The sequence below is a fragment of the Rattus norvegicus genome, chromosome 1 (genome assembly GCF_036323735.1).
Source record: "Rattus norvegicus strain BN/NHsdMcwi chromosome 1, GRCr8, whole genome shotgun sequence".
Lineage (NCBI taxonomy): Eukaryota > Metazoa > Chordata > Mammalia > Rodentia > Muridae > Rattus > Rattus norvegicus.
The window spans coordinates 102,790,034-102,816,700 of record NC_086019.1 but is presented as its reverse complement, the minus strand read 5'-3'; the positions used below and the strand labels follow the sequence as shown (position 1 = coordinate 102,816,700).

At 42.0% G+C, this 26,667-nt stretch overlaps 1 protein-coding gene across 1 annotated transcript; it reads right to left on the bottom strand.

Annotated features, from left to right (window-relative positions):
• Window positions 1-2,719: 2,719 nt before the first annotated feature.
• Znf431l12 (zinc finger protein 431 like 12) lies at window positions 2,720-24,846 on the bottom strand. The gene is made up of 4 exons (XM_017590097.3): window positions 24,615-24,846; window positions 7,040-7,166; window positions 6,788-6,848; window positions 2,720-5,670 (listed from the first exon to the last, which is right to left on the bottom strand). The coding sequence occupies exons 1-4, from the start codon at window positions 24,615-24,617 to the stop codon at window positions 4,722-4,724; spliced, it is 1,140 nt and encodes a 379-aa protein (XP_017445586.1). The 5' UTR covers window positions 24,618-24,846; the 3' UTR covers window positions 2,720-4,721.
• Between the last annotated feature and the right edge of the window lie 1,821 nt (window positions 24,847-26,667).

Below are 26,667 nucleotides of genomic sequence, written 5' to 3'. Positions count from 1 at the left end.
TTGTTCGGAAGGCAGTCAGAAGACTCAGCATCCTCAGGCAGCTCGGAAGAGGGTCTCAAAGCTCCCTGCACAGTGACACATTTTCTCCAAGGCCACATCAACTCCAACAAGGTCACACCTCCTAATAGTGCCGTTCCCTGGGCCAAGCATATTTAAACCACAACTATGTAGAGCTTTTGCCTGGTCATCAAGAGAAGCAAACATACCCTCACTTGTATAACAGTTCTCTCCTGGGTGTTTTTATAAAAGCAAACAATAGGTAAAACCACTAAAAAGGTTGTCACCCACCCCAGCCTTTCATATGGGCATAAACCAGGAACTGATAAGTACCCATGGTCTTCAGCTTGCAAATACTGATTTGCAGGAGTCAGTTGAAGACAACAGTTACAATAACTACTTCCACCTACCATACACACTATTGGGACTGGAGTAACTGAAAAAGAGAATGGGTTATTAAAGCAGTAGGTAAGGTTCACCTCTTTACCTTCATGGGTAGGCAAGGGCACACTGAAGGCCATAAAATTATTAAAAGAGAATCCCAGTGTCAATGGTGGGTTACTTCCTTACCAACTGTCAGTCAGGGATGCCACAGGCCCCACAAACCATAAGCCACTGGTATTGGTGGCATGTCAGAACGAGACACCACAAACTTTGGTTGTAGGATATGGAGAGATAAAGCCGACTGCTTTAAGTTCACTCTGTAATGGATAGCTCTCATAAAGATGGGAGGGTTTGGGGGGCTTCGGGAAGTAAGACTGTCACAGCTGTCAGCCCTGTGGCAGTCAGAATGTGCCTGCTGTGCACGATTGTGGGCACAACCAACAGGTTTCTGTACAGGAGGACAGAAACCTGACTAACAATGCAACCGCTATTGTTAAACAGAAGTGGTTTGCTAGTCAAATTGCCCTTAAAACATTTGTGCTTATTTCAGTATTATAAGTATTGCTGTCAGCTGCAATCTATCAGGGAAAGAGTTTCTTTTGCAATGGTGTATCATAGAGACACACAACTACTATTGAGTTTCTGAGATCAAGTGACATAGGAGCTCAGTGCTTAGCCATAGATGGATGGCTACGCCCCCTACACCGAGGTGTAGGGAACTTCATGTTAGAACAGGCGGAATGTAAGAACCACAGGCATGGGTGGAACACTGAAAATCAATTGAAACACCCTTCCTCAGAAGGGAGGGGGAAGCTCATGAAACTCAGTGACCCGAGTCATGTTAGATAAAGCTGAAACTTGCAAAATTCTTAAAGAACCTTCCTCTTTATAGAAAAACCAGGCACTTTATGTAGTAGGAAATTCTGGTCATCTGAGCTCCTGAGGTAATCTTAGACTTGAGCTCCCTTCAAGTTGAGTAGAGCACTCCAAGGTTGCAATCTTGTCGGAGTGGAATTTTTAGTGATGCAGATACTTTTGAGTGGTCTTTGTTTTTGTAAGTAACCTCTTAACCCCATTCCTGTAAACAACCCTAAGAAATGTACTGGTTCACCGAGCTGGATTTTGGTGTAATTGTTATTGTGCTCTGTCATGGGTTTCCAATCTAGGCCATGTACTCATGTGTGTTATGTCCTCCCAGAAATTCTCACAACATAATCCCCAATGATTATGGGTGTAAAACACTCAAAAAACACCCAGCATATAAAATAATTACAAACTATGACCACACCTGACTCATCAAAGGGATGCTCTGTCCACTATTAGGAAATGTACCAGTTTAAATGCTTCTATCCATACATTGAACAAACATCCATATGAACACAAATCTACAACAGGAAAAGGGCATTTTGTATTAATCCTATCTTCAAAACCAAACCAAACCGAAACAGTAAAATAGATGTAAGCCTATACCTTTACAACAATGACTACATTCAAGCCCACAACTTGACCTTAAGGAGTACAGCAAGCCTGAGATGATTTCTTTTAGCATCTGAAGCACAGCAGGATGTGCTTTACCACTCTTTCGGTGCACTAATCAAGTCTACAGATATGTATACCCAATAAGATAAAGAGCAAAGAGCATCACTATGCCTCCACATACTAATGCCCTCCTCCAAATGTGTCCATGTCAGTGTAAGAACTGTCGTTCACTTAGTCTACTTCCCACATGTTCTTCACTGGTCTCTGTAGATGGACACTTACCTTGACATGTTAGCTTTCATGGACAATGCAATACACAGAGAGCTGCAGATGTTTGGGCATAGTAGTTACTTTTCTTAGCTACTAAGCCAACAGTGTAATAGCAGCATTGTACAGTAGTGCAATGTTTAATTTGGTGAGGATGCATCTTACTGTAATTCATATTAGCTGTGCTAGTTTGTATTTGTACCATCATTATATGAGACTTTCAGTTTTTGTTACTTTGTGTCTTAGATAACAATGGTTCATTCAGAGCAATTGGCCTCTTCATTGTGGTTGTGATTAGACTTGTTAAGCATTTCAGTATTAATCTTGTTAAACCCTATTGACAAAGCAGGATACAGTGTGGGTAAATCTTCTTAGACTTGTACTCAGGAGGGTGACACATGATAATCAAGAGTTCTATATAGCCTAAACTAATTACTGACACTCAAGCCAGACTGGATAGCAAACAGCACCTCAAGGGTTGTGAATACGACAAACAAAACCAGGAACAAGGACCCCTCACTGATTCACAGATACCCTTCCTTGAAATGTATAATTACATGCTGTCCAGTATTTAAATAAAAAAATGGACCACTTATTTAGAGACATTTTATTATACACATTGAAGCCAAAAGACATCTGCCACCAAGTAAAAGCACAATAGAAGACACCTATAGCCACAGAAGCAATATAAGGACCATCAAATAAGCTTTGTCACACAGAACACTTCAACAACTTCAAAAGTGTCAAAGTATAAACCACATGCAGAGCTATGAACCATCAGACTTTTGTGAGCATGGTGAATTATTTACTTGCTTCAAGGCTAAGAAAAAGATGTACAGCAATAAATTTTCTGGTGATTGAATGTGATGTCAAAATCTTTACCAAATTGTTTGTAGGAATAGCATTTTTCTCTTGTATGAGTTATTTTTTTTTATTACCTGATGTCAAGATGATTGATAAAGGCTTCAATATTTACAGGGCTGGAGCCATGGCCAAACATTTAAGACAAGTTCATTCCAGGACCAAGGATCAGATTTTTGATGAAGGCCATAATTCCAGCTCCAAAAAGATTCAAGGACTAACATCCCTAACTCTTGTATAAAGACTACACTGAAATGTAGAATTTAGTACATTTATAGGAATTCTCTGCAGTATGAATTTTTTTCTCATGAAAAGCTGCTGCTACATGCAAAGGCTTTATAAGATTGATTACATTCGTAGGGTTTCTCTCCAGAATGTGTCCTTTTATGTAATAGAAGACTACTGTGATGTGCAAAGCTTTCACCACAGCAAGTCCATTTATAAGATTTCTCTACAGTATATGTCTTGCATTCATTGATAACTATTATGTGTAGTAACACCACATTGCTTGCATTCATAGGATTTCTCTCCAAAGAATAATGTCATGCTGATTACAAAAATGGGCAAAGGGTTCAACACATTAGAGACATTTACAGGGTTTATCTCCAGCATAATTTTTTTCATGCCTTTGAAGATGACTGTGATGTTTAAAGGCTTTCTCACATTGGTTATATTTGTAGGGTTTCTCTCCAGTATGTGTTCTTTTATATATTTGAAGATGACTGTGATATGCAAAGGCTTTGCCATGCTGGATACATTCCTAAGTTTACTCTCCAGGATGTGTTTTCCGTATTCAGTCATAACTGGGATGTGCAAATACTTTACCATATTTAATATGTTCATTGCATTTCTCTCCAGTATGAATTCTTTCATGGCTTTGAAGTTGACTGTGATATGCAAAAGCTTTACCACATTGACTATGTTCATAGAATTTCATTATGGTATGTTTTTTTTAATGTATTCAAAGATGATCGTCTTGTGCAAAGGCTTCACCACACTGATTACATTCATAGGGTTTCTCTCCAGTCTGTTTATTTGATGTATTCAGACATAACTGTACTGTGAAAAGGCTTTATCACCGTAAGATTCCATGATTCATGAAGAGTGACTCCTCAGACTCAAAAAGTATTCGATGGCAAAAGCATTTATTATGCAGAGAACATGCAGGCAGGGGTCTGAAATATACCAGGATAGAAGACAGACGTGTAGACTTTTCAGGGTCAATTTAAAAACTGTTAGGGTAGGAGTGGGTGACTTTTACTTTTCTTTCCCTTGATTGGTTGGCTCTATTTTGAGGCTCTATGGTGCCTTTTGATTAGCTAAGGGGATTTGGGAGACTTTTGCTAATTAATTATACTTGGCTCAAGTTAAGTGGTAAGCAGCTTCCACAGTTCATGATTGGCTGCCCTTAAGGGTTGGTTTTTCCTGAAATTGACTTGTTTTGCACTTTGCCAGTTCTGGCAAACAAAAACTTAGCTCACTCTGCCAAACTGCCAGATTGCATCCTGTCATGGAATCAGCCTGGCTCTGGCTAATTGAGTCCCCTCACCACTTTGGTAACACTTCTAATAACAATTTCTAATCTCTGGTTTTTTCTACATTAAGAGATAACTGTGATATGCAAAGGCTTTATCACATTTCTTCCATTCATATGGTTTCTCGGCAGTATAAATCCTTTCGTGATGATGAAGACTACAGAAATGTGAAGAGGCTTTATCATGTTAAATACCTTGTCAGGGTTTCACTCCCAGATGACTCTTTTTATGTTTTTGGAGACCACTGTTATATGCAAAGACTCCACCACAATGATCACATTCATAGGGCTTCTCTCCAGTATGATGCCTTTTATGGTTTTGGAGAGTACTGTTCCGTGTAAAGGCTTTACCACATTGACGACATTCATAAGGCTTCTCTCCCGTATGTATTCTTCTATGCATCAGGAGACTACTGCTTTGTGTAAAGGCTTTATCACATTGATCACATTTGTAGGGTTTCTCTCCAGTATGTGTTCTTATATGCGTTTGGAGACTAGGGTGTTGTGAAAAGGCTTTACCGCATTGATTACACTTGTAAGGTTTCTCTCCAGTATGAATTCTTTCATGAGTTTGAAGATGATTGAGAGATACAAATGACTTACTGCACTGATTACATTTATAAGGTTTCTCTCCAGTATGTGTTCTTTTATGTAGTACGAGATGACTCTGTTGTGAATAGGCTTTATCACATTGATTACACTTGTAGGGCTTCTCTCCAGTATGTGTTACCTTATGTATTTGAAGATAACTGTTATGGGCGAAGGCTTTACCACATTGATCACATTCATAAGGTTTCTCTCCAGTATGTGTTCTTTTATGCAAACGCAAAGTACAATGATATGCAAAGGCTTTACCACATTGATCGCACTTATAACGTTTCTCTCCAGTATGTGTTTTTTCATGTATTCGAAGATAACAGTGTTGTGCAAAGGTTTTATCACACTGATTACATTTGTAGGGTTTCTCTCTAGAAAATGTTATTTTATGTATTTGGAGACTTGCAAGGGCTTCACTATGTTGAAAGCCTTCAGAGGGTTTCTCTCCAGTATGAGTTCTTTTATGCTTTTGATGATGACTGTGGTAACGGAAGGCTTTATCACACTGAGTATGTTCATATGGTTTCTCTGAGGCATGGCTTTTTTCACGCCTGCAATGATAATTAGAACATGTAAAAGTTTTATCACATTCATTACACTGACAGATCTTTTTTATCTGTTTGAACTAATTTTACAATCTGGTCTAAGTGTAAGGTACAATGAGATCGTAAGCTTTTATGCCACTGTTTCCAGTCTTTCACTGTGGGTTGTTTTGCATCACTAGAGACTCCCATGATGATCAGGGCATTTATTACATGACCCACACTTATCCCAGACATTTTCTACATGAAGATTTTCACAGATTTGAAGAAAACTGCAAGAATTCTCAGATTTACCACTCTAATTACATTCATAAATTTTCTTACACTGTGAGTCATACTATATTTCAAAAGTGAAGGACAAACAGAATTTCCACATTCCTAATGCTCATAGGAATTTTCTGGAGTATAAGTATGTGGTGATATTCCAAATGAAAACCTAAGTGATTACAAACTTTTATTACTTTCAGAAAGTCTCCTCAAAGTGGAGACTACCATATATCATCTAGTTGTTCTAGAAAAGAGAGATGTTCTGCTTCTTTCATTATCCATACGCTCATATGGCCTATTTCCAGTGTGACATATGGTTTACCTATTAAAAGAATAACAAAGTTTTCCACCTTGCCTTAACACAGCTTGACTTTTGTTCCTCGTAGACATGAAGTATGGGGATTAGGGTTCCTCCACAATAACATTCTTAACTCTCATAACCGTCCCCTTGCTCTAAACTTAGCAAATTTAAGATAAGTGTGTGAGTAACAGCAGCTTTGCTGTGGACTATTTGCTTATGGCAAGGTTGTGGATATTTACACATCACCTGCTCAGTGCACACATACTCTTTGCAATCTCTGAGTGGTATGAAAAGTATAGGACATGGCAGTTCTACAGGGTAGCTCTAATGGTGATACGATTCAAACAATTATATGTGTTAAGAAATACTGTCATTGAGGAATGTCTTGCAAGCACCAATCAGCTAGCTGACATCAAGGACCTGGCTTTGTTAGAATTTAATAATCACTAGCACACTTAAAGCTGTGCTTATTTACACTGCTGCTGATCTTTAAAACTTCCAGAACACATTAACTTTTCTTCAGAAGCATATTTGTATCAGGTTTCACAGAACAATTACCTTCCATATGTTTTATCACTTTGACAACGTTCTTCAATTTTATGGTCTTCCCAACTGTATCCTAAAATATAGTACCAGAAAGTGTATGATATATTATTGGAAATTAGGCAAAATTTAAGCTATTATTTTCAGTGATCTGAGAACCATGTCTGCTTTATTCACTGCATTCTCATAAAAAATTACAGAAGAGCATCAATAACCAAGAAACAGTTGACCCCTTAATTTAAAACTTAAAGGAAAATTCAATTTTACCTATAGCAGTGAGGTTCCTGTAGGTCTCCAGCATCACATCTTTGTAAAGTCTCTTCTGAGATGAATCCAGCAAGGACCACTCTTCCCGACTGAAGTTTATGTATACATCATCATAGGTCAGTGCATCCTAAAATATCCCATACGAGTGTACAACACAAAGCGTGATAGTGATAACACTGTAATGAATATTTCATTGACAATATATTCATATGATTCTGATGATTCCCACACTTGGCCCATGACGAAGAAATCCTGCTATAACCATGAAATCATTTTAAAAGAAAACCAAATTATGAGGTTCACCTGCCATTGCTATGCTCTTTAACAGTATATAGCCTAGTAAAAGAAATGACACTTGAGAGAGAGGAAGAGAGAGAGAGAGACAGAGAGAGACAGAGACAGAGACAGAGAGACAGAAGCAAACAGGTGAACAGTATTGAGTATTCATCAGAGAAATTGTATGAACAATTACTAACAAGAGAAAACAATGATCATTCTGGGTATATTAGCTCATGTCTTTAAGCACTCACCAGGCAGGGGCAAGTGTATCTCATTGTCAATACCAGATTGGTCTATTAACCAAGTTCCAGGACAGCCAGAGGTACCTATTAAGACCCCGTTTCTTTTGCAAAAACCAATCAAACAAACAAGAACGATAGAAAAAGTCAGAGGTTTTTTCTAAACCTCTTGGAAAGAATTAAACCTTCACACTCATTCTGTATTCATATTACAGGTACCTGAAATTCCCCAGTTTAAATTGTCACATTAATAAGACCTTTCTCAAAGGCAAGAGATGTTTAAAGTTATAATGAACAAATGAAAATATTAACAATGTAAACGTTGATCTTAAATAAACAACATAGGGCAGGAGGGATGACTCAGTAATAATATCTCTTGTTGGTCTTAGATATGGGACTCAATTGCCAGGACTTACCATGGAAGCTTAGAAGTATTCATTTATTACTCCAAGTTTAGGAGTTCCAAGACCATCTTTTGCTTATAGTAAGGACCAAGCACACAGAGGTTCATATGCATGCATACATGCAAAACAGTCATAATCATTCTAAAATTTCAAAACAAGCACACCATGTAGGAAGAATGTTACACTCTTACAATCAAATGAATGAGAGGGATCAGTCAGAATTAATGTTGTGAACACATGCTATTTTGGGAAAAAGAATAACACTGCTAAATTTCATAATTCAAGATGTGGGTGAAGCACAGAATAACATCATATGCTTGGCATGTACAAAAACATACATTCCAAACTCATGGGCCAATCATATAAAACCAGAAAAGCAAGGCATGTTGACACATATATAATCCCAGGCCAAAAGAGCCAGACAGGTGTATCTCTAAATTCAAGGCCTTTCTAGTCCACACACCTACTTTTAGGGCATCCAGTTCTACACAGAGAAACCTAGTCTTCAAAAATAAAAACAACAAAATTAAAACCATAAAAACATTAGGATAGCAAAATCATGTAGAACTGAACAGGAATTGCTTCTACATGACATATTTGATTTAGGAGTTAAGTCTATAATAGTGACAGCATGACAGCAGAAGAAAGATGCTGAAGAATCAATTTCAACCACAAAACAGTAGACACAAAGAATAGGAAATGGGTTGTGTCTATGGACACTAAAATCCTAAACTCAATGACTAATTTTATCTAGAAAGGCTCCTCCTACATAAGCTTCAATAAGCTCCCTGCTTAATGTCACTGATGACAGACAAGTGTTCAAAGACATCATCCCAGATAGGGAGAATTTTCATTCAATTGACTGGAAAATCTGGAGGAAATGGACAATTCTCTAGACAGATACCAGATACCAAAGTTAAATCAGGAACAAATAAACCATCTGAACAAGCCTATAACTCCTAAAGAAATAGAGGCAGTTATTAAAAGTCTCCCAATCAAGCCCTTGGTCCTGCCAAGACTGAACCCCCAGTGAACATGATCTTTGGGGGCAGGGCGGTAATGGGAGGAGGATGGGGAGGGGAACACTCATAGAGAAGGGGAGTGGGAGGGGTTAAGGGGATGTTGGCCCGAAACCAGGAAGGGGAAACTGGGAAGGGGGATAACAATCGAAATGTAAATAAGAAATAAATACTCAAGTTAATAAAGATGAAAAAAAAAGTCTCCCAACCAAAAAGAACCCAGCACCAGATGGGTTTAGTGCAGAATTCTATCAGACCTTCATAGAAGACCTCATACCAATACTATCCAAACTATTCCACAAAATACAAACACATGGAGCACTACCAAATCCCTTCTATGAAGCCACAATTACTCTTATACCTAAATCACACAAAGATCCAACAAAGAAAGAGAACTTCAGACCAATTTCCTTTATGAATATTGACGCAAAAATACTCAATAAAATTCTTGCAAACCGAATCCAAGAACACATCAATCATGATCCAATAGGCTTCATCCCAGGGATGCATGGATAGTTTAATCCATCAATGTAATCCACTATATAAACAAACTCAAAGATAAGAACCAGATGGTAATTTCATTAGATGCTGAGAAAGCATTTGACAAAATTCAGCACCCCTTCAAGATAAATGTCCTGGAAAGAGCAGGAATACAAGGCCCATATATAAACATAGTGAAAGCCATATACAGCAAACCAGTAGCTAACATCAAACTAGATGGAGAGAAACTTGAAGCAATCCCACTAAAACCAGGACTAGACAAGGCTGCCCACTCTCTCCCTACTTATTCAGTATAGTACCCAAAGTCCTAGCCAGAGCAATCAGACAATGAAAGGACGTCAAAGGGATAAAAATTGGAAGGGAAGAAATCAAAATATCACTATTTGCAGATGATATGATAGCGCACTTAAGTGACCCAAAAAGTTCCACCAGAAAACTACTTAACCTGATAAACAACTTCAGCAAAATGTCTGGGTATAATATTAAGTGAAACAAATCAATAGCCTTCCTCTACTCAAAGGATAAGTAGGCTGAGAAAGAAATTAGGGAAATGATACCCTTCACAATAGTCACAAATAATATAAAATATCTTGGTGTGACTTTAACCAAGCAAGTGAAAGATCTGTATGACAAGAACTTCAAGTCTCTGAAGAAAGAAATTGAGGAAGATCTTAGAAGATGGAAAGATCTTCCATGTTCATGGATTGGCAGGATTAATATAGTGGAAATAGCCATTTTGCGAAAAGCATTCTACAGATTCAATGCAATCCCCATCAAAATTCCTACTCAATTCTTTATAGAGATAGAAAGAGCAATTTGCAAATTCGTTTGGAATAACAGAAAACCCAGGATAGTGAAAACTATACTCAACAATAAAAGAACTTCTGGGGGAATCACCATCCCTGACTTCAAGCAGTATTACAGAGTAATAGTCATAAAAACTGCATGGTATTGGTACAGAGATAGGCAGATAGATCAGTGGAACAGAATTGAAGACCCAGAAATGAACCCACACACCTATGGTCACTAGATCTTTCACAAAGGAGTTAAAACCATCCAATGGAAGAAAGATAGCATTTTCAACAAATGGTGCTGGTTCAACTGGAGGTCAGCATGTAGAAGAATGCAAATCAATCCATTCTTATCACCCTGTACAAAGCTTAAGTCCAAGTGGATCAAGGACCTCCACATCAAACCAGATACACTCAAACTAATAAAGAAAAGTGGTGAAGAGTCTTGAACACATGGGCACTGGGGAAAATTTCCTGAACAAAACACCAATGGCTTATGCTCTAAGATCAAGAATTGACAAATGGGACCTCATAAAACTGCAAAGCTTCTGTAAGCAAAAGACATTGCCATTAGGACAAAAGGGCAACCAACAGATTGGGAAAAGATCTTTGCCAATCCTACATCTGATAGAGGGCTAATATCCAAAATATACAAAGAACTCAAGAAGTTAGACTCCAGAGAGCCAAATAACCATATTAAAAAACGGGGTACAGAGCTAAACAAAACATTCTCAGCTGAGGATTATCGAATGACCAAAAAGCACCTAAAGAAATGTTCAACATCCTTCGTCATCAGGTAAATGCAAATCAAAACAACCCTGAGATTCCACCTCACACCAGTCAGAATGGCTAAGATCAAAAACTCAGGTGACAGCAGATGCTGGCAAGGATGTGGGGAAAGAGGAACAGTCCTCCATTGTTGGTGGGACTGCAAACTGGTACAACCACTCTGGAAATCAGTCTGGAGGTTCCCCAGAAAATTGGACATTCCACTCTGAGGACCCAACTCTACTTCTCCTGGTCATATACCTGAAAGATGCTCCAACATACAACAAAGACACGTGCTCCACTATGATGTTCATAGCTACCTTATTTATAATAACCAGAAGCTGGAAAGAACTCAGATGCCATTCAACAGAAGAATGGATTCAAAAAGTGTGGTACATCTACACAATGGAGTATTACTCAGCTGTCAAAAACAATGACTTCATGAAATTCATAGGCAAATGGAATGAACTAGAAAATATCATCCTGAGTGAGGTAACTCAATCACAGAAAAACACACTTGGTATGCACTCATTGATAAGTGGATATTAGCCAAAAAGCTTTAATTACCTAAGATGCAATCCACAGACCACAGAAAGCTCAAGAAGAAGGATTACCAAAATGAGGATGCTCCCACTCCTTCTTAAAATGGGAAAAATGTCCATAGGAGGGGATATGGAAGCAAAGTTTAGAGCAGCAAGTGAAGGAATGGCCATTCAGCGCTTGCCCCACATGTGGCCCATATATATACAGCCACCAAAACTAGGTAAGATAGATGAAGCTAAAAAATGCATGCTGAAAGGGACCGGATATAGATCTTTCCTGAGAGACACATCCAGAACTTGTCCAATACAGAGGTCAATGCTAGCTGCAAGCCACTAAGTGGAGAACAGGACTCCCTTGGGGTGAATTAGAGGAAGGATTGAAAGCTTGCATCCCCATAAGAACAACAATACCAACCAATCAGAGCTTCCAGGGACTAAACCACTACTGAAAGACTATACATGGACTGACCCAGGGCTCCAACTGCATATGTAGCAGAGAATAGCCATGTTGGGGCACCAGTGGAAGGGGAAGGCCTTAGTCCTGTCAAGGTTGGATCCCTAGTGCATGGGAATATGGAGGGTGGCAGTAAGGGGGTTGGATGGGGGAATACCTGTATGGGAGATGGGGAGGGGATGGGGGATTACGGAAAGGAAACCGGGAAAGGGAATAACATTTGAGATATAAGTAAAGAAATATATCTAATAAAAAAAAAACCTAAATGCAAGATAACAGTGTATCCCGCTAAATAGCTTGTTTTGCTCTACTGAAAACAAGTCTATCCTCAATTTTATTTTTGTATTAATGTGTATGAGAGAGAATGCTTTTCATGTGTGTACAGGTGATACACCAGAGATTTATTAGCTTCCTCACTTGAATGCTGGTATCTGAATTCAGGTCAACTCCAAGAAGAATACCTACTGAGTGACCTGTCCAGCCCACACAAAAGCTTTTATCTTGTAAACTAAAAATAATTACTGTAGATCACCAACAAAAACCTGAATGAATATAGAAGTAAATAAATGATCCCCAGGAACCTGATGATTCAGTATTAAGATGTTGGGTATCGGAGAAGGCAGGATGCCTGCAGACCCAATACTCATGGCTGGCCCTAGTGCTGCAATTTCCTCTCCTATTGTCCACCCCTCAAGTAGATACCACAGACACTCTCGTCTTCCTATTCTGTAATGGCTATTTCTGGTTGTCAACTTGACTATATCTGGAATGAACTACAAACCAGAATTGGAGGGCTCACCTGTGATCCATATCTTGAGGCTAGAAAACATACGTTTCTGACCTGGATCTCTGCATGGAGATCTTGAAGCATAGTGGCTATGAAAAGCTTAGGCCCAGGCAAGGCAGTACACGCATGCCTTTAATCCCAAGAGACTGAAGCAAGGAGATATTCCTGAGTTCAAGGTCAGACTTGAACAAAATGAGTCCCAGATCCAGGCTTGTTTGCACACACCTTTAATCCGGGCCACACCTTCTGCTGGAGACCTACATACGGACATTGGAAGAAGGAAGATTCGCTCCTCTTCACCTGCTTGCAATCACTTGCCAGCACCTCTGTTGGAATCATCTTCTACAGAAGACCACCTGAAATAACCAGCCTCATGGGACTGAGCTACTACTAGATTCTTGGATTTCCCATTCCCAGCCTAAAAGTGTTAGGGTAGTTGTACCACGAACTTTGTCATTACAATAAATTTCCTCAATATAAAGAGACATTCCATAAGTTCTGTGAGTCTTCATAGTTGTCCTTAGCACTGGAAGAGAACAGCAGAGGCAAGGGCACCACCTCCTTCATCTATGCCTCCGATGGATAGGTGAGATCATATCTCCCTTGTCTCCTCTTCGTCAAGTCTCCAACACCAGCAAATATTCCCACTTGACCATACCAGGATAGTGACCTTGACCATGTAGGATAGTAAAATACGCAAAATTCAGCCAACGCACTCTCCGAAAATACAGAGGGCAAACAGAAATCCAGGAACAAAACTCCCATTCAAATAAAACAAACCCAGAAATCAGAACCTAGACCTATAATCACCCCAAACCCAGCTGCCTAGACACCATCATACGCATATAATCATCAACTCCCAGGAAATAGGTTAGCAATAGAGCCAAGCTATCCTATCACAGCAGGTCCTGAAAATTCCATCTCTTAAGTTTGGCTCAGAGTTGCCTGTTTTGTTGATTTTTCTCAAAGAATGAATTATATGTTTCACTGATTGTTGCTTTTTGTTATTGTATTGTTTTCTCCTTTTGGATTTGGCCCTCAGTTTGATAGTTGCTTGCTATGTCCTCCTTTAAGGTGTGCTTCCTTTTTTTTTCTAGAGCTTTCTTTCAGGTGTTACATTAAGTTGCTAGTAAGACATACCCCCCCCCCCTTCTAACGTATGCACTTTGTGCTGTTCTGTTATCACAACTTACGTTGTGTCCCATAAGTTTGGATATGTCGTGTATTCATTTTCATTGAATTCTAGAAGTGCTTAATTTCTTTATCACTGTCCGACATATTTTATACCCAGTAAAGGTTGTTCAGAGTTTGTAAGCTACCTGGCATTTCTGTTGTTGGTGATGTGTAGCTTTAGTCCACGGTGGTCTGACAGGATACAGCAGGAGCATTTCAGAATCATGGTTTTTTATCCCGTTTGCAAGTATTTTATTGAGTATTTTTGTATTTGTGTTCATGAGGGAAATTGGATTGTAATGCTCTTTTTTGTTGAGATTTTAAGTGTGTTGAGTATGAGGGTTTTGGTAATATACCTTCTGTTTCTATTTTGTAAAATGCTTTGAGGAATAATGGCATTAAGTCTAAAAGATTTATGTATTATGCATACAGCATTCTGCTTGCATATACACCTAAATGCCAGAAGAGGGCACCAGATCTCGTTATAGATGGTTATGAGCCACCATGTCTGACACATGTGGTTTTGGGGAATTGAACTCAGGACCTCTGGAAAAGCAGAGATCTTAACCTCTGAGCCATTTCTCCAGTCCTGTTTCTTGACATTTTTCATCCTAACATTGGTGCTGAAACCTGGGATGACACGGATGGGGTTTATGATCTTCCCGTGCCCACATGGCCTGGCGCCCAGGCCACCCCGCCACCGACTGCAGAGGATAGGCTTTCCCACTACATGCCTCTGCTACCTGAGGCGGCCCCCAGCCGCATTGTCGAGGGCCCAGGGTGCAGTCGAGATCACTTGCCATGGGTTGTGTGCTCACGCTGGCCTTGGCAAGGAAGAATGGAGATGCACGCCACTTCTGCGCACATGACCCGAGATCACTGCCGCCGCGCGTGTGTCCTGCCATTACATCTGCTGCCACTTCTGTTTTGATCGCAGCTGCTGCCTCCACCACATCATCTAGGCCATCCAACCACCAGCACCACCACCATCTGCTGGCTGCTGTAGGACTCAGGGTGTCCACCATTCCAGCAGGCCTCCCCATCGCCATGATGCCCTGCTTACAGCTGCCCACCAATGAGTGCGCCCTCTTCAAGCATGTGCTGGTGAGCTGTACCTACTCAACCTCTGTGTGCTTTCTTTACCTCAGACTTTCCATGGTGTACACATGGTCTCAGGGGAGTGTTCTCAAACTTGGAGCTACCTGTGCTGCCTCTGGGGATGAATCTTTTTACTGACTCTTGTTCTAGGACCTTTTCCCTTGGGTGAGACTTTCTCTCTCTTTTTGAGACAGTTTAATGCCAGCCGGGCCTGGATAGACTGCTTTCTGGCTCAGGAGCACCGGCTCTAAATCTAGCCCTAGCACAGGTCGGGGCAATTAATCCTTATTCTCACCCATGGGTATATAGGTCTTCGCCGCCTGTCCTCATATCCTGGGATGTTTTGGTCTAATTTCCACTAATCAGAAAACAATATCTCTGTCTGGCCTCATCCTCAGACCTCCCTCTTCTCCCTTCCTCGTTGCTGTAGCTCCTGGTTTGTGCCTGTGAAAAGCAGGTCTGACCCCGTTCCTCAGGAACCCTATCTCTTAGGCCTGCCTTCCCACACACATGCGACCCCTAAGACCCTCGTACAAGCGAGCTCTCTCTGTGTGTACCAGTGTCCCAGCTACGCACGCCTGCGCCCATGTGCTTGAGCCTCTCCCTTGCCCTGCAGATCTTAGGCCTCAATCTTGTCAGAAGTCTGGTAATTATTAATATGTTTAAGTTTAGGACAAACAGAATTTCCCAAAGCCTTTAACAAACAGTTTGTCCCACAAGGTCTCAGAAGATATGAACACAGCTTCGAGAGTCTGCCTGGATTGTGCTATGACAACCACAGAGAAACACAGGTCTGACCCTGGACAAAGCTGGATACCCTCAGAGTCAGATGATTTACCTAAATCAAGTCATTTCTCATGTCACACATATCCATTCTGAGGGGGGGAGGGGGGCTCTGTGTCTTCTGGGCTCGAAAGCCAGACTGACTCTGCCCAAGTTGCCATGAAGACCATAGAGACCACGGGGAACGGTTGGCTAATGGACTCTGTCATTTTTCAAATAATATATTAATGGTAGATTATGGTTTATTCTTCCCCAGATTTCTGATTACATTGACAGCTGAGACACTCTAACTTACCAACTAAGAAACAGACCTCTGAACTCAGCCTCTAGCAACTAGTTCAGGTGTAAACTTTCAAAGATGAAATCTGTTACTTCCTTACCTAAACTCGGTTTTCATTGATTAAATGCTTCATATTTCCTCTTCTTGCTATACCACTGTCCTATTCAAGTTCTTATAATCTGCCTAACTAATGACACTTCCCACCACACAGTCCAACTGTAATCACAAACTCTTGTTCCTTCGGCTCCACAAAAAGCTTATCTTAAAGAATATTCAGGGGGTTGGGGATTTAGCTCAGCGGTAGAGCGCTTGCCTAGCAAGTGCAAGGCCTTGGTTCGGTCCCCAGCTCCAAAAAAAAAAAAGAAAAGAAAAAAAAAGAATATTCAGGTTGTTGACTCATGTTGTTATCTCTTTTGTAAACTTATAAGCTACAGGAAACCCACTCAGACCTACCTCTCATGGACATAGAATCCATCCAGATAAGTACATCTGCCTGAAGTTCCCACTTACTACCTATTCTGAAGGGTGGGATTCCTCTGGGTTTCAAATGTACATCTAAGAAAATTTTTCTTTTCTCCCAAATGCACTTAATCTCTGCCTATAATAAATACATATGTGTGCTCCAGCATCTTGTCAAGTCCAGGCGCTTACTACACCCGGGACAGCTTCAGAGAAGCCACCTCCAGATGTTCCAATCTCCTCTACAGACACAGACGCTTCTATTGGACCGGTTCCTTCTGACTTATCCTCAGATGGTTCCACAGACCCTGGACAACAGGGAGACAGCCAAGTCTAGGACTGGACAAACATTCCCATACCCATTTTTCTAGGTTCCCCCTAGACACATCGCCCCAAAGCAAGCAGGAAGTAGTCAGAGATCACGACGACCCTATTCCTGCTTCACCATCGCCCCTAATTTTTCTTTGTAATTAAACAAAATTGGGGGAATGTTGGTATTCTGTCTAAGCTCCACCCCCACAGCTACCTGGCAGCAGCCAGCTGTGCCTGACACTATAAAAGGGGCTGCTTGCCCCCTCCTCTCTTACCTCCTCTTACCCTCTCTTACCCCTCTTGCTCTTTATTCTTCTCTGTTCTTGCCCCTATCCTCCCCTCCCCCCTCCCATGTGTCCATGGCTGGCCGCCTTTTCTCTCTTCTTCTACTCTTCTCTCATTAAATCTCTCCACGTGGAACCATGGTGTTTGAGTGTCTTCTGTCCAGGCACGGGCTGATATTTAAATCCTAACGTAAGTGACCTCAAAATTTCCATTATTAAAGTCCTACAGCTGATAAACATTTTCAGGGAAGTGCCTGGATAGAAGTTCAACTACAAACACATAAAAGTGATACATAGACTGAGAAAGAAATTGGAGGAAACAACACCCTGCAAAATACCCTCAAATAATATAGAATATGGTTGAGTAACTCTATACAAAAGCACATCAAAGACTTGTGTGATGAAATCTTCATGTCTTTGAATAGAGAAACTGAAGAAGTCACGAGATGACACAAAGATCTCTCGTGCTCATGAATCACTAAGAGTATAGCAGTTTGGTCATCCTAACCAAACCAATTCAGAGACTCAGCGCAATCCCCATCAAAATTCCAACCAAGTTGTCAATAAACCTGGAAAGAACAATTCACCACCACATGTGCAATATCAAAATATCCACCATAGCTAGAACAATCCTGTATGTTAAAAGGACTGCATGATTCTGGCATGAAAAGTGACACTTTGATCAAAGGTATCAAATGGAAGACCCGGCCATAGTTCCAACCACCTATGGAAACCTGATTTTTGCTAAGGAATCCAGAAATACACAGTGGAAAGACGACAGCCCCTTCAACCAATGGTGCTCCTTAAATTGTATCTTTGCATGTAGAAAAATGGAAATAGATCCACATTTATCACTGAAGTCCAAGTGAATCAAAATAAAAGCAGACACACTGAAATTGATGGATCAGAAATATCCCTGAATGAACAGCTCTGAATACGCTGGCACGGGAGACAACCTTCTGAACTGCAATACTGCAGGTGCTAATATCAACATCTAATAAATGGGACCTCATGAAACTAAAGAGCTCCTGTAAGGAAAAAAAATCACAGTCAACTGGACAAAAAGACAGCCTAAGGAATGAGAAAAGATTTTCACCAACTCCAGAACTGATAGAGGCCTAATACACAAAATATATAAATACCTCAAGAGAGTAGATGTTCAACTAAATAAACAAAAATTCAATTAAAAATGGGGTACAGATGAAGTCTTAATAGGGGAATCTCAAATAGCTGAGAAACACTTAAAGGCTGTTTGTATTGTAATGCTAAATATTGGCACCTAAAGCCAGGTTGCCCCCAGACAGGAGACAGAGTCTGCAGCAGGTCATACTACGTGACCTTGCTCCCAAGTTATTCCTGATTTGTAAATAAAAACCCTGGGCAGAATAGACATAGGCTTGAATTGGGGTTCCTGGGCTTGGTGTCTGAGCAGAGAAGGAGAAGAGAAAGAGGAATGTAGAGAGAAAAAATGATTCCATGGGCTAAGAATCTTAAAATAATGACCATCATTGGCTGCAAGCATCCCCATCTGTATAGGTAAGGCTCTCACTGAGCCTCTCAGGAGACATCCATATCAGACTCATGTCAGCAAGCACTTTTTTTTTTCCTCTTCTATTTTTCTGGAGCTGGGGACCGAACCCAGGGCCTTGCGGTTGCTAGGCAACCACTCTACCACTGAGCTAAATCCCCAACCCCAGCAAGCACTTCTTGGCATCAGCAATAGTATCTTGGTTTGGTGGCTGCATATGAGATGGATCCCCAGGTGGGACAGTCTCTGGATGGCTTTTCCTTCCACTCTTTCTCCCTGTAATTCCTTTAGACAGGAGCAATTCTGAGTTAAATTTTTGAGAAGGGCGAGTGCCCCATCCCTCAACCCTGGGCCATTCCTAACCCCTGGATATGGTCTCTACAGGTTTTCTCTTCCCTTTATTGGGTATTTCAGCTAACATCATCCCAGTTGGGTCCTGGGAGTCTCTTGCTTTCCTAGCATCTGAGACTTTCTGTTGGCTACCCCTAGTTTCCCATCTCCCATTGCTACACAGCTCTGTTTAATTACCTGACCTTCTGTACCTCCCCCCCCCCAACCCCATCTCCTCCCACACCTGATCCTGTCCCCCCTTTTTCCTCTCCCCCTCTTCTTTTCCTCCCAAGTCCTTCCCACCCTCTACCTCCCATGATTATTTTGTTCCCCCTTCTAAGTAGGACTGAGGTATTCACCCTTTGGTGAGAAGGGGGATCCCAATGGAGGAGTTAGGGGAAGGACTGAAGGAGCTGAAGGGGTTTGCAACCCCATAAGAACCACAATATCAACCAGAGTTCCCAGGGACTAAATCACCAACCAAAGAATACACATGGAAAAACCCATGGCTCCAGCTGCGTATTTTGCAGAGGATAGCTGTGGGGCAGTGGGCAGTGAAAAGTACCCTGATTCCTGGTCGAGATTGGTCGAATACTCGGGAGACCCAAAAGGGGCGGCAGGTGCATTCCCAGTCTCCCAATCAGGGCCTCACGTAGCTGTACCCCTCAAAGACCCTAGGAGAGAGGTTTGAGACAGCCAGCAGTCGCAGTCCCGTAGAGCAAGAGCAATGCCTCAAGCCCTTCCTCCCCGGTTGAGGACGTGACCACAGGTTATGTAAGCTCAAGACAACGCCCCAAACCCCTCCCCCACAGGCGAGGACGTGCCACAGGTCACATAGGCTCAAGACAGAGACAAGACCACGCCCCCGAATATGTAGATGAGGTCTTCCCTCAGGCCAAACCAATAGGAAGTACCTGCGTCAGACACTGACCAATCCAAAAATCGGTATTTACGTGTTGTGTTCTGAATTAAAGGTATGCAGGAATTATTCCATCGTCAGAGCTTCTGTCATAAGAGCTGTAACATTGCCGCTTGGAGAAGAGATTGGCTCTCCTGGAGCTGCCCTGCACTTCTTACCGGCTAGTCAGTCTCCTGGCTCAGCAGTGGTAGAAAGGAGAAGGACCAGCAGCAGGGGTGGCTGTTCCCCCTCACTGCCTGAGTTCTCCCCCCCATCGCCTGAACTTGAGCATCTGGTTGGGTCAAAGATCACTGTGGAGAGCACCAGGTGCCAGAGCCCTATGATGGCCATGTCAGACATCAAACAGAGGGGAGGCCCTTGGTTCTGTGAAGGCTTGATAGGGGATGCAAGGGCAGTGGGGCAGGAATAGGCAGGGTGGGGGAGCACCCTCGTGGAGGCACTCGGAAGGGGGGTAACATTTGAAATGTAAATAAACAAAATAACCAATAAAAATTAAAAAAAATGGCAATGAAGCTGGCTAATTGGAGTTAAGAACAGCCCTGATAAAACATGGAAAATCATATAGGTGGGTTACTGGCAGGGAAACAGACACAGTAGCAGAAAGGGTAGATATCTGCCCAGTTCTGGTGCTGTTTAAAGCAATGAATATAAGGCCATAATTATAAAGGATGTGTGTCTTTTATTTGGGAACTGAATACTCAAAGGAGGGTAGAAACCCCAGATTGAGATTAAATATTTTCTATAATACTTTGAGATTCCATCCCACACATGTAGAAATGGTTAAGATTAATAATTCAAGTGAGAGCTCACGCTGGCCTCCATTGCTGGTGGGATTGCAAACACAGACACCATGGAAAGCAACTGTGGTTTCTCAGAAACCTGGGAAGTAGTTTCACCTCAAGACCCAGCTACCCCACTCTTGGGTATAGACCCAGAAGATAGTCCATCCTACCACAAAGAGACTTGCTCAATTAATGTTTATAGTGGCTTTATTCATACTACACGGACTCTACAAACAACACTGTTGTCCCTCAACTGAAGAATGGATAATGAAAATGGGGTCTATTTACAAAATGGAGTATTATTACCTAGCTGTTAAAACATTGGTATTGCTCTTTTCTCCAGCAGAGCAAAGAAAGTCAAGGGGAAGAAGGTGGCCCCGGTCCCCATCACTTCGGCATCCGGCAGGACATCCAGCCCTAAAGAGATTTCATGCACTTCGTCAAATGGCCTCACTATATCAGGCTGCAGCGCAAAGAGCCATCCTCTATAAGTGGCTCAAAGTACTTCCTGCCATTAACCCGTTCACCCAGGCCCTGGACAGGCAAACAGAGACTCAGCTGCTTAAGCTCGCTCACAAGTGCAGGCCAGAGACAAAACAGAAGAAGCAAAGGCTGCTGGCCCATGCTGAGAAGAAAGCTGCGGGCAAAGGGGATGTCCCAACTAAGAAACCACCTGTGCTCAGAGGAGGGGTCAATACAGTCACCACCTAGGTGGAGAACAAGAAGGCTCAGCTGGTGGTGATTGCCCATGATGTAGACCCCATTGAGCTGGTGGTTTTCCTGACTGCTCTGTGTTGAAAGATGGGGGTGCCCTACTGCATCATCAAGGGAAGGGCCAGGCTGGGGCGCCTGGTCTACAGGAAGACATGTACTACTGTTGTACATGTTGTACAGGTTAACTCATAAGTATTCAGGCTTGTCTCTAAATTTCCTTTGTGTATCCACACCTTAACCCTCCCAGCTTTGGGACCATTTGCCAACTATGGTTAAGAATTTCTTCACCTGGGGCTGGAGAGATGGCTCAGAGGTTAAGAGCACTGACTGCTCTTCCAGAAGTCCTGAGTTCAAATTCCCAACAACCACATGGTGGCTCACAAGCATCTGTAATGGGATCCACTGCCTCTTCTGGTGTGTCTGAAGGTAGCTACAGTGTACTCACATACATTAAATAAACAAGTAAATAAATCTATTTAAAAAAAAGAAAAAGAAAATGAAATTTAAAGTAATGCAAGACAGGTAGGGGCTGATGGCACATGCTTTTAATCCCAGCACTTGGGAGGAGAGGCAGGGAGAACTCTGAGTTCAAGGCCAGCCTGGCTGACGGAACATGTTCCAGGACCACTAGCTCCTTACAGAGAAACCTAGTTTTGAAAAAAAAAAAAAAGTCAATTTGGCCATGGTACCAAACACGATCTACAGATTCAATGCAATTCCCTTCCCAGGATAGCCAAAACAATCTTGAACAATAAAAGAACTTCTGGAGGAATCATAATCCCTGATATCAAGCTATACTACATAGTAATAGTGATAAAAACCAAATGGTACCGGTACAGAGACAGACAGGTACATCAGTTGAATAGAATTGAAAACCCAGAAATGAACCCACACACCTATGGACACTTGACCTTTGACAAAGAAGCTAAAACCATACAGTAGAAAAAGATAGGATCGTCAACAAATGGTGCTGGTCTCACTGGTAGTGAGCATATAGAAGAATCAAGCTGATCATATCACCCTGCACAAGGTGAATCAAGGACCTCAACACAGAACCAGATACAGTGAATCTAATAGAAGACAAACTGGGAAATACCCTTGAATGCATTGGCACAGGACAGAACTCCCTGAACAGAACAGCAATAGCTCAGGCTGGAAGATCAACAGGTGATAAATAGAACCTCTTGAAAGTGAAAAGCTTCTGTAAGGCAAAGGACACTGTCATTAGGACAGAACAGCAGCCTACAAATCGAGGAAAGATCTTCACTAACCCTATATCCAACAGAGGGCCAATATCCAAAGTGTATATAGAACTCAGGAAGGTAGATACCACAAAAACAAATAAAATGGGATACAGAGCTAAACAGAATTCTCAGCAGAGAAATCTCAAATGTCTGAGTAGCACTTAAAGAAATGTTCAACATCCTTAGTCATCAGGTAAATGCAAACCAAAACAACCCTGAGAGTCCACCTTACATCAGTCAGAATGGCTAAAATCAAAAACTGAAGGGACAGCACATGTTGGCAAGGATATGAAGAAAAGGGAACACTGCTCCATCACTGGTAGGATTGCAAATATGTACAACCACTCTGGAGCTCCATCTGGTACTTAGTCAGAAAACTGGGAATAGTTCTTTCTCAAGAGCCAGTTATACCACTCCAGGGCATATACCCAAAAGATGTTAACATATGCTCCACTATGTTCATACCGGCCTTATTCAAAATAGCCAGAAACTGGAAGGCAGATGGTTCATTTTAAAACTCTAGTGTGGTACAGCCCTTTAACGTAGGAATTCAGAAAGTTTAAGGAAGACGAAGGCAAGCCCATTGCCCTGTAGAGCAACAGACAGGGATCAAGGCCACCTGAGTCAACATAGCATGTCTCAGAAACCTTTCCCTAAAAGCCTAAAAATGCAGCTGTTCTAGAATTCATATACCTTCCCAGGGAGAAATCTCTACATACACAATGAGAACATCAAACACACATGGACTTGTCTGAGGCCACTTGCACATGTGTAGCAGAGGACTGACTACCTTGTCTGGCCTGACTGGGAGAGCTTGAGCCTAATCCTGGAGAGACTGGATGCCCCAGGGAAGAGGGATGGGCGGATGGCAGTTAAACTGGGAGTGGGGGTGGGGGAGGGGTGGGAGAGAGCTCAATCTCAGAGGTGAAGAGGGAGATGGAGTGAAGAACTTTTAGAATATGGAGATCAGGAAAGGGGACAACATTTGGAGTGTAAATAAGCAATTAAAAAAGAAATATCTTTTTAATAATAGTATGTATCCAGCACCGGATCCAGCTCAAAGACGACCCAGCCTAGAACATATTTCGCATTCCACAGATGCCATCATCCTCCAGTCTCTTTTACGTTCAGTCTCCAGGTTATACATCCAACAATTTAAACAGGGGCAGAAGACTGCAAGTCTAGTCACTTGTGCAGAAGGGAGATTTACACAGCAAAGACAGCCTCAGAAGTATTTCGTAAGCATTTATTCCAGAGACCCGAGACAGTGACATAGTGGAAGATCCTAAAGGACGAAAAGGACAAGGAAAGTAGAAGGTACAAAGTATAAACGTTGGGATGAGGAATTCTCGCACAAGCTGTATCTTATGCAAAGTCAGCTTCTTAAGAATAACATTTTTTATACTACTTCCTGGGGGGGGGGGGGGATGACAAGGCTTATGAAGTCAGCAGACACTGTTACACAATGGGATAAACTCAGAGCAGTCTAAAACAATGCTGCATAGCTTGATATTGGACTACTACCCGCAACAAATGGTGATATTTACAGCATCCTCATATTAACTCCAAGTATATCTTACATCACTATGTTACAACAAAGTGCAAAACTTGTAGAAAATACTGTAGAAACTAGGCATTTTTGTGTTTGTCATCTCAAGAATGTTTCAACACACAAGTCCACAGTCCAAATGCTTGATCAAATACAGCCCTACAGCAAAGTTATTCAGAGGTCACCTCCATGCTCAGGGAGTGGCTAAGAAAACAACCTCATGGGTGGCCATGTCTAGCTGCGGTTCCCACCCAGTCCCAGGGAGGACTCACCACACTAGCTCCAGCTGTTCAATCGCCTGCCCCTTCCCACTGGAAGCAGCTGCCATATACTCACCATGTCGCGAGTTCAGAGCTCGCCTGAACACCCCCAACAGCACCCAACAGTAGCACACAGAGCACGACACACCAGCCACTCAAGCCTCCTCAGTTACAGCAATGAGACAGCAACATGGAGCCCGGAAGCACCCTCCTCCACTTCTGACTGGCGGAGACTGTAGGCCCTGATTGGTCACCAAGTCGTGAGTGACATGAGCAGTTCCCTTAAGATTAGAGTCTGATGAAGGGCCACAGCGTAGTGTTTCCTGTCCTTGGCTTCTGCCCTAGGGCCAACCCTTTTCCAGGTGTGTAGGATGAGAGTGCACTGAAGGGACTAGGCAAGATGGTTCCTGGGACAGGCTTCCATTCCAGAGCTAGACCTTTTCCAGATCTGGAGAGATTTGCATTTCAATAGAGCTTGTGCCTGTCCTCTAACACCCTACCAATTTCTCCCCTACCATTCTCTCTTCCAGCAAGTCCCCTTCTCTGTCCTGGAATCAAAGGGGATAGCTTTCTGGCCATCATTCAGCATATAGTGAAGTAAACAGTCTGGTCCACAGGGGAATGGTACCCAGAGTATTAATTAAATAGATTTTTTTAAAATTTTTTTTTTTAGGAAACACTTAAGATTTTTGTTCTGTGATTTCAAGGTTAGGTCAGGTAAATTGCAGTTACTCTTTACCTGGTAGGTATGAGACCTTACACAACCCTGGGAGAAAAGCAGGAAACATTTGATAAGCACTATGGAACACCATTGTGAACCAGCACACTTTCCTCTGTGAGAAGGGGGAGAAAACAAAACCACTCGGCCGTATTAATAAAGGTATCTAGATGAACAGAACTGACAGAATGGATCTCTCTATATATGTAGAAAGTGGATTTACTGGAAAGGCTTACAAGCTTCAGTCCAAGTAGTCCAACAATGGCTGCTGTGAGTTGCTCTAATTTCACTTAAAAAAATTGGACTTGCTAGCCAGAGGTAGGCCATGAAGACAAGGAGAACTAGGGTCTTCAATGACCTTCATAAATGTGGCCTATATTAAAGGTATTTCTTATCATTAAAAAAGACTCAGATTTAAAAAAGGGCTTTACATCTTAAAAAACTATAATCAAAAAATTTCCCACAGTACTGAACTGTTGCAGTTTCAGTTAATTCCATGTATAGCCAATTTGACTACCAAGAAAAACCATCCCAAGAGCCAAGACAGAAGAGCTGAGAAAGATTTCTTTCCTGTTGCAGGAAAGGAGAACCTAGGAGTCATTTCCAAAGCAATGCTTTTTAAATAAAAATTTTTAAAAATTTATTTATTGTTATTCTTTAATGCTCTTTTACAGTCCAGACTTTATGCCCCTCCTAGTCTGCCCTCTGACCCCTCCCCATTCCATGCTACCTCTTGCGACCCCAGTCTCCAAGAGGATGTCCCTACCCCCATCAGTACCCCACTTGGCCTCCCCACTCCCTGGGGGCTCAAGGATCTTGGATCTCTCAAGTCTCTCAATCTCTTAAATCTCTCAAGTCTCTCTATTGTATATGTGTCTGGGGCCTTATATCAGCTGGTGTATGCTACCTGTTTGGTGGCTCAGTGTCTGAGAGATCTCAGGGGTCCAGGTCACTTGAGACTGCTGGTCTTTCCATGGGGCCATCCTCCTTAGATTTTTCCAGCTTTTTCCCAGATCAACCACAGGTGTACTGGGTTTCCGTCCATTGGCTGGGTGCCAGTATGTTCACCTGACACTTTCAGCTGCTTGTTGGGCCTCTCAGAGGGCAGCCATGCTAGGCTCCTCACTGCAAGCACACAACAGCATCAGTAACAGTGTCAGGGCACCCGGCCTCCCCTTGAGCTGGATCGAAATTTGGTCCTGTCACTGGACCTCTTTTCTCTCATGCCTTTCTCCATTTTTGTTCCTGCAATTCCCTCAGACTGTAACAATTCTGTGTGGGAGCTTTTGACTGTGGGATGGCAACCCTATCCTTGCACTTGATGTCCTGCCCCTCTACTGGAGGTGGACTCTACAAGTTTTCCCTCCCCATGGTAGAGTACTTCATCCAAGGGTCCCTCCCTTTGTGTCCC

What these genes read in the sequence shown, in the direction of transcription:
- Znf431l12 (XM_017590097.3), bottom strand. An exon ending in CAGGAACCTCACTGCTATAG is followed by an intron (nt 6,849 to 7,039) that starts GTAAAATTGAAT and finishes ACTATATTTTAG; the next exon opens with GATACAGTTGGGAAGACCAT. An exon ending in AGTGATAAAACATATGGAAG is followed by an intron (nt 5,671 to 6,787) that starts GTAATTGTTCTG and finishes TTATCATTGCAG; the next exon opens with GCGTGAAAAAAGCCATGCCT.